Below are 12,621 nucleotides of genomic sequence, written 5' to 3'. Positions count from 1 at the left end.
AGGAGGGCGGAAAGTCTACTTGGCAGATGACTGCCGGGTTACGAGGAACGGACGCAAACGGCGGTCCTGACGATTTTACGTTTAGCCCCTTTCCGCCCTCTGTAAGAGCGGAAAGGGGGTTTTTTAAAAATCGCCACCCTCCTCCCTCATCTCTTGGCCGGGCTGCCACCCTCCTCCCTCACCTCATTTTTGACTGTTACTCGCGGCCGAGTGGCCGTTTGGCACGTAAGCTTTCCTCTCTCCTAGAGGGTAACAGGAGTTTAGATTTGTGATTTTTTGAAATGTAAAACTAAATTGGTAAATTATTTAATAAATAAAATAAAAAATTTAGAAAATTCTGTTAATTTGTACTACGTCTGTTTTACCACGTAAGATTTTCTATTATTATTATTATTATTATTATTATTATTATTATTATTAAATCTAGGTACTGATAAACTTAAATATATATGCAAATAATATATATTGATTAATAGAGAAATTTTAACTAGCTAAAAATCTTACAATAGAAAATAGAGAGAGTAGGAGGATAATTTTTGGTGATCTAAATTCAGAGTTTCCCAACTCCCACGAGGCCACAAGCCCACAACCAAGGGATTCCAATCAGTGGACAGTATCCGTATTTTGCGGAGAACCAAAACATACAATTCTCATGTGTTTTACTGGTTGAGTGACAAATGACAGCACATTTCAGTTCTTAACTTTTACTATAACTAGTGATCTGCTCGGTCCAAAAGTATAAGGATTTTTAGATGTGGAATGTTTCGATTTGTTGGGAAAATGAGGTAAGTCGGAAATTTTAGCGGTGGAAGTTTATGATTAGCTGAAAACGTATGTAGATATGCGTTTAACCATTTGTTCTATTCAAAAATTTATATGATTATTTATTATTTTGTTATGATTTGATTTATTGCTAAATTAACTTTAAGTCTGATTTATAAATTTATATATCTATATAAAAATTTTAAATAAAACGAAGTATCAAACATATATCTAAAAGTTAATAATGTTAATTAAAAAATCAAAGGGAGTGTATAAGTTATTATAGTAAGTGATGGAGGGAATAACAACATTCATCGAAGAACAAAAGTTAATACACAATCTCTTGTGGTCTTCTTCTCTTTTCTTTTTTGTAATGGGGAGAATTTCTCTAAATAAAATTACACATGGCATTTGCTTCCACTAGGAAGTTTATAACTTCCCCTAATTTAAGAAGTCTGTTATGTGGAATTATTATATTCTGGTAATATTCATTACGGTATTCGTATTCGCTCCATATGTGCATTCTATGATATTTAATTATGTTTTTTTATCTAGGGTTTCTGATTCTAATCCTGATTTTGAGAAAATATGAAAACAAATATGATAAAGCTTGTTTTCGTCCGATTACAATATAGTTTTCATCCCTAAGAACAACTACAATGTATCATCCCAAACCAGTCTATATAAGTGGATCCCACTGCTTTTAAAATGGACTATTTTTATAATATTTCGGTCATCTAGTATAGAATATTTAATTTACTATAGATAACTTTTTGTCAACGTTGTGGTTGCTCTAACTTGGTTTTAGCAAGCAAGAATCGATCCGGGTGTTCCCATTCGATTGTGGCATAGACCGCTTGATTACATACCGTTAGCAAGCAGTGAAATCCATGGTATTCCCCACATTGGCGGAGAATGGTCCTTGGAAAGTAAAAAACCTATGTGTCCACCGAGTAAATCCCCACAAAGACCAACGGGTCGACGTGTGCGCGGACAAACCCTTCGAACATTACGTGATCTTACTTGGGCACACTAGTTTTATTGCAAAACAACGAATTTAAACTCATGTTCGCAAAGTAATATATTTTATATTAATCCATCCTATAAAAATTTAGGGCCTCTTTGAATCACACGAATAAAAAAACGGAGGAATAGGAAAAACATAGGGTTCTGACATGAATGTAAGGGTAAAACAGAGGAAAAAACGTAGAAATGACGGTTTGATTGGACCATAAGAAAAACACCGAAATTTAAGGAGAGATAAAGACTCAAAGAATTTTTTCCATGAGGTTTTTACCTCCGGTTAACTTTCCTCTAAAACTTGTATAGAAAAAGGAATTTTATAGGATTCATTCCTTTGATCCAAAGGGTTTTGTAGGAAAAAATCCTATAGGATAAAATCTTTTAAAATTCCTATAAATTTTTTTTAATCATAGGGGGCCTTACAGTGAATATCTAACCGAGAAATAAAAGTCCACGTCCCAATAAAAACCTTAATTTGATCTCCTTTTCCACCACCTGGAAATGAACATGGTGAATGTAAACGACATCAACATCGATAATGGAACTGTAGCGTTAAATCTTATCTATTTTGATGCAACGGTCACAGGATACACACTATCAAATAACACACTGTAGCTCCTGAAGTAGCATGCTATAGGGGATCTCGTTCCCATAGCCGCAGCCTCGAAGGCGGCGGCGAAGAACGACACCAGAAGAGTGGACGGCTAGGGCCTAGGGCACGGGAGACGATCCGGGAGGCTAGCGATCTGAAGCAACCTGTTGTAAATCTTGCGTTCTTAATTTGAATGACAGAAGTGACCCTGTCCATTTCAGTTCTTAAACAACCATACTAGCTAAGAACGCACGGTTACTTGCTTAATCACACCATTGGACACAATTATAGGTTGTCCACTCAACTATTTGCCATGTCCCTGTCAAAACAACCTGGAAGCATTATCTATGCAGTCCAATCGAGGTCCATATCCAATGCAGTTATCAACTGTATAGTAGCATGCTGCTGGTGGCTGTCTACAAGTATGCCGAGCCTGATGGGCGAGTCTGAGCTAACTGGGACTCTGGGGTGTGTGGTGTTGCTGGGTGAGTCCATACAGTAATGATAATCATGCAGAGGACATGGTTGGGGAGATCACAGAACATGGCACTTGGATCAAATGGCTGCATAATGGACACAGATAGGGCCACAATGCATATGTCTGAAAGAGCATGGCCTGTTTGCTATACATGCATATAACTTTCTTTAGTCTTTTGGAATTTGGAATGACATGATCAGGTTTATCGTTTTGAACGTAATCAAGTGGATTGCCAATTGAAAGATGGGATCTGAGGTCCTAATTGAACAACTTGGGGTTACTTCAATTGGGAGAATGTACTGATCCAATCCACCAAACTGAGTTTGGTACTGTACATAGGGCTGCAGTGTTAACTTCAGATAGTACCAGATAAGAATGCCTTCTTAGTGCTCTTTGCTTCTCTATCCCTTAATTATTAGTTGCAACATGAAGAAGATTCTCATGGAGAAAGGAGGTACGGACTAAGGAATATATGGAGTGGAGCAATTAATCCATAAGGTTTCAAGAACTGAAAACGGCTAAACTTTCTGAAAGGGTGGAGTTCAAGAAAGCAACATATGTTTTCCCCTAGCAATGTAACATCCAAATGTGCAAGGACAATGCAGTTAGCAGTCCAGAAGCAATCAAGAATTGCTTGGGACAATTCGGAAGTTGGGTTGTCATACTATTTATGGATCAAATGCTGTTTCAAGATTGAATAGATTAGGTGACCACATGCAGTGGTACAAAACACAGGCAAGAAACACAGATGAACAAAATATTGACACAATTCGACATTGTCAGTTACAGAGTAATCATACAGTACGGCCCTGCCCAAAGCGACGGTCAAAGACAGCAAGCATCACAGCATGGTCCAGAAGGATTAGGAACAGAAACCTCGCATGCATTGCATTGCAGGCTCGGTTAGTTCTCTCGCCAAGAAGATAAAAAATACCACTCCGAGCTCGTTCAGCTCAACTGGACGCAACACCAAAAAGGCAGATCATTTCACTCCGACCCAGCAGCTCTCATTGTAGCCTGCAGAAACTTAAGCAGCTCTATGTCTCAAGAATCAACAAAACACTGAAACACAGTGTCACAGCGTCACTGTCTGAAGAATTCATCAACCACACTCGTCGTCTCACGTTGTATTCAGAGACAGGCTAAGGTTAGCTTTGCCGTGCAGTTTGGTCACTTGTTGCCGACGAGTGTTCTACTACTACTACTACCGATTTTCTGCACAGACTTTCCCGTGGTTACATGCCTGGATGGAAAGCTTTCAGCAGCAGAATGATGGTGTTTCCGCTTAAACGCCGCGGGTGGGGGTGAGGAGGAGGGGAAGAGACGCTGCTTTCGAGGAGAGATCAATCATGCCGCCAACGGTGCCGGTGTCCTCCTCCTGAAGGGTTAAAACCAGATCATCAGTGACCCCCCTGCTCTTCTTCTTCTCCTTCTCCTTGATGGTTAAACCGAATCATCATTGGCAGGACCCATGGCCCGGTGACCCTAGGCATGCAACCGTCCGGGCTCATCGGATCACTGTAGTACAAGAAGACCCACCATGACGCTACGTCACTGGTATCTTAGGACGTGTTTGCTTGCTGCACTCAACCGCGCCTAGCTCATGTGTTGTTCTCAGGCGTCCGATTTTGGTCATCTGCGGCCGGAACGATCTACTTGAGCGATGGGCTCCAGTCTAGGACAGCAACCAAACACCCCCTTACGATGCCATCAGCTAGCTATACTCATGGTGTGTATAACTTAGGATCTAGAAAATTCTTGGATCCGCACCGTTGAACCAGATCAATTAGATTCTATTTGTTTTCTCTATAAGATTTAGGATTTTCTTTTAACACACTTTCCAAGCTTATGACGGTGTGTTTCATGCAAAAAAAAAGAGATTATATATCAAATGTGTTTAGAATACTTGTCTAAAGTAACTTTTAACTTCGCAACTATTAGTTTATTTATTTGTACATTTAAACAGTTACCCCCGAACAGATAATCCTCCTACGAAAAATTAAATAATCATAAGATCCAAAATCTCGCACAAAAAGAAGAGGGCAATATCTCTCAAGAAGAGGACACAGGTTCATGTCGTTGTAGACCATGCTGCGTGGGGGCATCCTTTCGTCCATGGACACCAGCCACATGCATGCATGGATGCTGCCTGCGTTTGCTGCTGCTGGCCTGTGTGTGGCCTGGCCTGCTACGAGCTATCCTGATTCCCTGCACGCTCTTTGCCTGGAGCTAAAAATGACACTGCTACTGTGGAGCGTGTGCAGAACTACAGATGCGGCTGCTTCAGTTTGGGTCATGGTGTGGTCACTCACGCGATGGCTATTATTTTTTTGGTTTAAGGAAATGTTGCTTTTCGAGAGGCATGAATGATAGATGTTGAACAAGCTGCTAGTGAAAGTGAGTTTTGGTTTTTAGGCTCCTGGATGCTTCAACTCGGCAACAGTTTGATCTTTTACCCCACGTTCAGTTCTTGTCTAGCAAGTAGTATAGCGAGTAATAGCTCGCGTTTTAGGCAATCATTTGTCTCGCAAAGATGCGTCGTTAGTCCAGAGCTGACAGGAAGATTGCACACGTCTTGAACCATCTCAAAAACCATTTCATTTTGCTCCTTGGAAACACATTTGGAAGAGCTAGGTCCCTTCCCATCGTAAGTTTTCCGTTTGGTTGGCCGTCAATAGTAGATGTTGAACAACCGATCTGACATGCTAAGCGCGGATTGCAACATCCAATGGCCTGTCACCTTTGTGATCAGAATGAAGAATCCGTCCATCACATTTTGATTTCACGTGTTTTCTTCCGTCGAGTGTGGGCAACATTTTCTTAATATTAGGGTTTATTGATGTAACGGCTCAACCCTCATCTAATCGTTTTGTGAGATGATAGAGTCAAACTACTAAAGACCGGCCAAAGGAAGTAGGCAAGGTGCTTAACCCCATAGTTATCTTAATAGCTTGAGAGATTTAGAAGCATCGTCTTCAATACTGCTACTCCATCACAGTGTTAGGATGGTATGGTAAAAAATAAGGGTAATTTTTTGTTCTTAGCGGGAGCCCCTGTCCTCCAAAAAAGCTATACATACGATCAATCTCGTACGACACCGAACGGACGGGAAGGAGAGCAGACGAGGAGCACGTCGCACACAGGGTGCACGCGCACATGAATTGGACAGAAGTTAGCCATCGTACAACCGTAGTACAAGAAAGTCCGTACGTATAGCATCTCTCCTTATCCTCCACAAGCTTCTTTCTGGGCCAGCAAACCTAGTCAGGACACACTTCCAGGTGTTGGTTGGGTTGTGTGTAGGAGGTTTTGGTGGGAGGGCTTTGGTTCTAATTTGTAGGGATGACAAAATCTCCATCAAGACCAGGAGAAATTTTTTCCCCATTAAATTTCTGTTTTAAAAGCTCAATAGGTGAAATCGCCCTGTTAGAGCAGGTACAATAGTAGGATATAAGCTAACTATAAACATATTTTAAAGAGATAAAAGGGAGAGAGAAAAGAAGTGTGTTACTAATTTATAACCCGCTGCACACGTGCTCCAAGACATAGTGTGTGTATGATATGTGGAACCATGTATTAATGTTTTATAGGCAACTATCGTATAAATTGACTATTAGATTGACAATAGATAATTAGAGCTAGTAGTTGGCTATACTATTAAACTTGCTCTTATCAGTGCATATATATAAAACCCTACTCAAACCTAACTAGGGATGACAATGGGTAAATACCCATCGGGTATTGTTATCACATACTCATACTCACTAGTAAAATTTTGTACCATTAAAATACCCATACCCGTCACGGGTTACCCATCGGGTTATCCATATACCCACAAAAGTTCAAAACAATCTAAATATCATATTTTCCATACAGTATATACATAGACATTAGATACTTAGGACATCACATATTTATATAGTGTGGTGGAAAATGTATGGATGGTTTAAATACCTATGATTTTGGTTAATTAGACTAGGCTAATATGATATTAGGCCATGACATGCATTTAAACTTGCTGGTATTTATTACCCATGGGTAAATGGATATGAGGATCATACGAACGTTTTCATACCCACATACCCATCGGATACCCACGTACCCATCGGGTAAAAGTATTTACCAAATTACTTATCCACAAGTAATATATTTAACTCATACTCATACCCTAATAGAATAAATATCCATCGAATCTTAGGTCATGGGTCCCGTTGCCATCTCTACGCCTTACCCTAATATTTTCCCCTCCGACCCCACCCAGTCACCCACGCAGCCAGCCAGCCACTCCTCTCCTTGTCGCCGGCCTCCGCCCACCCCGCTGCCAACTCTACTCATTTGTTTTTCTCTTGCATTTTGAGAGAAAAATGTATGTAAAAAACTCCTGTTGAGATGTATATGTGTTTTGAAGCATGCCATCACAAAAGAATGTTTCTTTGATATTCTCCACAAACACCCAGCATGTTCCAATTTTTAGCAGCAATTGACCTGACCATATATATTTTAGGATGAACCCATGTACAAGAAAAAAAAATCTAGTATATCCTGTCGTGGTCATCAACACAACCAGGAAACATCCACATATTGAACACACGCTTATCATGTATAGAATAGCAAAATAACTGAGTTATAAACAGAATAATTGCTCTAGACATGCTGTGTCTCCCGGTGTATCAATTGGCGCTGACAAGGAAAGCATGCTGGCATACCCCACATTCCACTGTTTCTGAGCCAGAACTTGGAACCTGAACCTGCAATTGCAATTTTTAGTTTGTAAGCACCAAACAAATTTGAGTTGTATGAGACTGAAGCCCTGAAATCTGTGACCTACCTGAAGATGGACAGTGCAAGTAGGACATGCAACTTCCCTCATTCTGGTCCCTGATGCACCTCCCGATGCAGAACCCGAGGACCTGCGATTTCTCTCCATTTCATCCTGTTGATCAAAGCATAAATTTGGTTAAGATCAGACTCATAGAAATGGTGCACTTTCCTGATACAGATGTTAGGAACTAAAATTTTGGCTGCAAAACATGTGCCAACAAACATTTGCAACTCTTACATTCCAACAAAGTATACTCAATTAATCCGTCAAGTAAATGTATATTACAAAGGGAAGTACCATCTAGTTTTAAGAACACAAATCACCTTAAGTTTTCTTGCAAGATCTTCATGACTTTGCACAGTGGCAGACCTGTTGGCGGCTTCCTGCGCTATGCTAAGCCTTTGAGAGACTTCTGCCTGAGATAAGAAACATTGTGGTATATGAACTATGGCACTGACCTCCAAATTGCCAAAAATAGTTATAATGCACAGCTATTCACGTTTGGCATTTGGTCAGTGAAATACTGCACAGTTATAGAAGTATATAAAACTACTATAAAGCAACAGGCAAAGATAGGTGGGGTTGCTGCAGAGGTTATGTGAGCTGTGCTAAATTTGAAAACACCAGCAACAAGAGAAATATACAACCAAGAAGAAACACAATCAAGCAGTACATGGGGGTGATTGTTTAGCAAAAACAAATGGCATATTTACAAACGAAAAATAATTTGTAAATAAAAATTTTATATACATTCTTAGCGATCCAAAAGCCAAAGCTAGAAAATAAACTTCGGTGAAAAAACTTGAAATCAACTCCAAATTTAAGGTTGAAATTTAAATTTTGGCTCATAAGTATAGGCAGAAGTAAAAAGATGGGGCCATAGGGGTGCATGTTTAAAATGGTCTAAATATACCTAAGATAACATCCAGTGAATAAAAATGAATATATAATTAAGTAACAAGTCGCAGAACATACCATGCATCTATCACAAACCCGGACAAGTGGAGCATTATCTTCAGCAGTCAGAGCAGTTCTTCCTTGACTGCATTTGTCACAAAATATTTCACCACAGTTCCTACAATGATGCTGCAAAGAAAATATCATCTCAGCTCATAAAACAATCATCATAAAAGTAACAAATAAGCATATCTGACAAAGATTGTATTCAAATTACCCTGCGGTTAAAAGGATTAAAATCAGCAGCACATGAGTGGCACTTATTCGCAGCCTCATCTGGAACCTAGAAGGAGACAAAAGACAAATTAAGTCTATGCAGACATTGATGAAGACCAAGAGAAGAAACTAGACCATGAGATTCACAAAATTGTGGTACAAGATGGCAATACAATCAGTGGCTACTGGCTAGAGCAGTATCAGTAATGCTCGACCAAAATGGTTACAGAGTATATTGTCATGTAAAGGACTAATCAAAAGGCAAACTTAACACGCTTAAAAAAAGGGGGGTGGGGGTGGGGGATATTACAAGAAATTATCAAAAATAGGAAATGGAATAATTGCAAGTAAACAAATAATAACCTAAGATAGTTTCAGAATTATTCTAAGATAGTTTCAGAATTACTCTAACTAAAATCAAGTAGTAGATGTGTGCAACAGCACCTCGACTTACCCAATGGTCTTTGACTTCATCAACAGGTTTTGCAAACATCCAGTCAAAACCTTTCTTCTTCTCATTCGGTTGTGCAACAGGTTTGCTACTGTCTACAGTTCCTCTGACTCTTGCATCTCCACCTATCTCCTTAAACTATAAGAATTTCAAATAGCTAAAAATGTAAACATTTTGTCAAAATAAAAAATAAATGCATGTATGAATAAATCCTGTGAACAAACTTTATTGCCAATAAAGGCATGCCAAAGCAGAATTGTCTTTTTTACACAAAAAGAGAACTTTAGTTTTCTACAAATATATTCAGGTGAATGAGTACTGCTAATCAATATGGTATTCAACTTAGCCAACTTATATGTAATTCATATAGATATACAAGGGAGTAATTCAAACACAGAATGTTGGAATTTTTTTTAAAGGGCTATATAAAACAAATGAATAGCATTCCATCATATTTGTTGTAATATGATGTATCTCATGTGTCCAGTAATATTTTGGAAAAGCAAACCATTCATGATATAAGTAATATCTTGTCGTTCCTGTAAGTAATGGTTCAAATACTCATCATTTTGGTTCTTTAATTAACAATTTTTACACCAAAGGCAGCTATTAGTAACGTGTTATAGAGCAAAGAAAGTCTAAAGCTAAGAGTCTTAAAAATAGGTAACGGAAGGAAGATGGTCAATAACCTGCACGGTTGCTGCCGTCACAATGTCAAGCAAATTACTGGAGGTGTAGCTGTTTGACTTCAACCTTATTCGCTTTGGTTCAAAATCAACTGGAGTCTTTGCCCAGAATGCAAATACAGTTGAATCTAAAACCTGAATAAACACCATGACCATGAACCGTCCATTAGAAAAACAACATTGCCATTATGTATCTGTGTTAAGAAGAAATAAACATAATTGTCTGCTTACATCCCATTTTGTCAGTGTATCAAGGGGATAGATCCTTAGAGTTCTGATTGTGCTGGGATCAAGCATGCGAATTCCATCCAGACCAATCTGCAATAGCAACATGAAACTATTAAAGGAATATTGGAACTAGCAAGGCCGCAATCTAGCGCATATATAATCTGAAGAGTTTCAAACATCGTAGCTCCAAAATTTGTGTGTAATTTGACCAATCCTATCAGTAATTCCATGTCATCATACCTGACAAAACACATCGGTAGGGCTCCCGGCACCCTCAGGCAGCAATTTAACCCGGAACTTCTGCGGACCACCGCTGGCATCCTCCTGACTATCCGCTTTTGGAACAGCCCTCGCAATTTTCCCAAAGCTCCCAGCCACACTGCCGCCATCGCCACCGGTGGGCCGCTGCTCCGCCCCTCCCGACGAGAGCCCAATCGATCGGCCGTAGTCATCAAACATCGCTGCACCAGACCGCGTCGGCGCCGTGCCCCGCGCCCCGTACGGCTCGGAGCCTCCGTCGCCGCCGCTATAGGCGTACGCCCCCTCGTTCAGGTAATCATCGTCGGCGTACCCCGCGGTAGGCGGCTGGTAGCCTCCGTAGTACGGGGCGTCGTAGGGGAGCGGCGGCGGGTTGGGTTCCGCCGTCGGAGCGTGCTGGGCGGCCGTCGGCGGGTAGTTGTAGTACGGCGCAGGCGCAGGCGAGGGCTCCGGATGGAACAGCGCAGGCGCAGGCGAGGGCTCCGGATGGAACGGCGCGGGGCTGGGGTTGTAGGGCGGCGGCGCGTACCCGGCGTACTGGGGCGGCGGCTGCGAGTACGACGGGGCCGATGGCGGCTGATCGGAGTACCCTCCCGCCGAGTAGGGCGGCGCGGAGGCGTAGCTCGACGGGATCGGCGGGGGGGCGGCGGCCTCCGGGGGGTACGGCGGATTCGGCGCGTACTGCTGCGGGTAGTAGTGCCCCGCCGGGGGAGCCGACGAGGCGTAGTCTCCGCTGCCGCCGGTCTGCATCGCGGGTGGATCCGAACGGCGCGCCAACGACGACGGCGGCGAAGATGTGATTCGATCGGAAGGATGGAGGGAGCGAATCGCGTGGGCGACACGGCCGTCCTGGGGGGGAAAGGTTAAGAAGGTTGGGGTTGCTTCGCGAGGGAGATCGACCGACTCGGCGATGGAATTTTGGTTAGAGTTGGATTAGGTGCGTGCGCGGAGGGAGGACGCTGGCCGTTCGATCCGGTCGTGGGTCGGGTGGGGGAACGGACGGCTGTGACAGCATCCGCGGTGGTTTCGGGGTTTGTTGTTGTTGGGTTGTTCTTTAGTCGCGTGGGCAAGACGTCGTTGCCTATTTAATATACACAGCTAGCTAAATAGAAACTTTGTATAATAATTTATCTATTTAATGATTTATCTATTTATTTATTTATAAAATATTTAATTTATCCTTTGACACATAAACCAAGGTAATCAATAGTATTAGTGAATAGATGAGACGCAGCGTACAATAGTGCTAGCGGTGTCGGTTTGGTATTGGAGCACGCACTCCTGCCGTCTCTTCGCAAAGAGACGTCGTGCTCGTCTGTTACATGGAGAGGGGGTTTTTTTTTGCAAATTTCGTAACATACAGACGGCTTAAGGACAGACGTTGTATATGCCCTTAGAAAGTCTAAACGTGGCATCTCCCCGTCTGAATTATAATTGGGCCTTTGCATGGGTTTGGAAAGGCCTATTATTGAGAGCTGCAAGAGTTGCCCAGGTATTATTTAGGGCCCGTCTCTCTCATTATATGAGTGTTGACATGGAAGAGAGACAATAGGAGAGAGAAAAACAGTTGCATTGCATGTAGTCAACAAAACATCGACTCTTAGCGCATAAAACGTGATGAGACAACCAGAAAATCTATTTTATACGCGTGCTGACTTTAATCAGAAGCACCGACAGGATGGAATGTAAATGAGAAATTAATTAGTCTATAATTATAGAGAATCAGCTTGAGAGACATTCTTTTGTACGAGTTTTTTCTGCTGACGTGGCTTGAGATAAAACCCATTGAACATGCCATAGAAAATTTATGTTTTTTCCCTGAGTTATGGCATTGGTTTAGTTTGAATCTCTCAACCATAAAAACCGTTACAACTTTAGTTCCTTGCTCAAAACCCACAATGATTTTCGATGAAATAGTGTCACGTGATATTCTAGTTAGAGTTTTTTTTAATATATATAATGTATGGAAGATAAGCTTAGATACCACAATACTTTCTTTATTTTTATTTTATTTATTATTTTTACTATGTTGAGGTTTTTATTATTTGTGCAAGCCATCACTATTTTTTTATGTGGTACCAGGATCTTTAAAACCATCATGGTTTTAATCAAGTAACTAAAAGTAAATGGTTTCAAGATATGGCGATC

At 41.2% G+C, this 12,621-nt stretch overlaps 1 protein-coding gene across 1 annotated transcript; it reads right to left on the bottom strand.

Moving 5' to 3' along the window:
• Positions 1-7,228: 7,228 nt before the first annotated feature.
• LOC102703707 (protein FREE1) lies at positions 7,229-11,349 on the bottom strand. Its single transcript, XM_040526408.1, has 9 exons — positions 10,456-11,349; positions 10,219-10,305; positions 9,991-10,122; positions 9,305-9,439; positions 8,852-8,917; positions 8,653-8,763; positions 8,001-8,093; positions 7,684-7,788; positions 7,229-7,603 (listed from the first exon to the last, which is right to left on the bottom strand). Exons 1-9 carry the CDS (start codon positions 11,221-11,223, stop codon positions 7,526-7,528), a joined length of 1,575 nt encoding a protein of 524 aa, XP_040382342.1. The 5' UTR covers positions 11,224-11,349; the 3' UTR covers positions 7,229-7,525.
• Between the last annotated feature and the right edge of the window lie 1,272 nt (positions 11,350-12,621).

Source organism: Oryza brachyantha, chromosome 7, assembly GCF_000231095.2.
Source record: "Oryza brachyantha chromosome 7, ObraRS2, whole genome shotgun sequence".
Taxonomy (NCBI): domain Eukaryota; kingdom Viridiplantae; phylum Streptophyta; class Magnoliopsida; order Poales; family Poaceae; genus Oryza; species Oryza brachyantha.
This window is presented reverse-complemented; position numbering and strand designations above follow the sequence as displayed.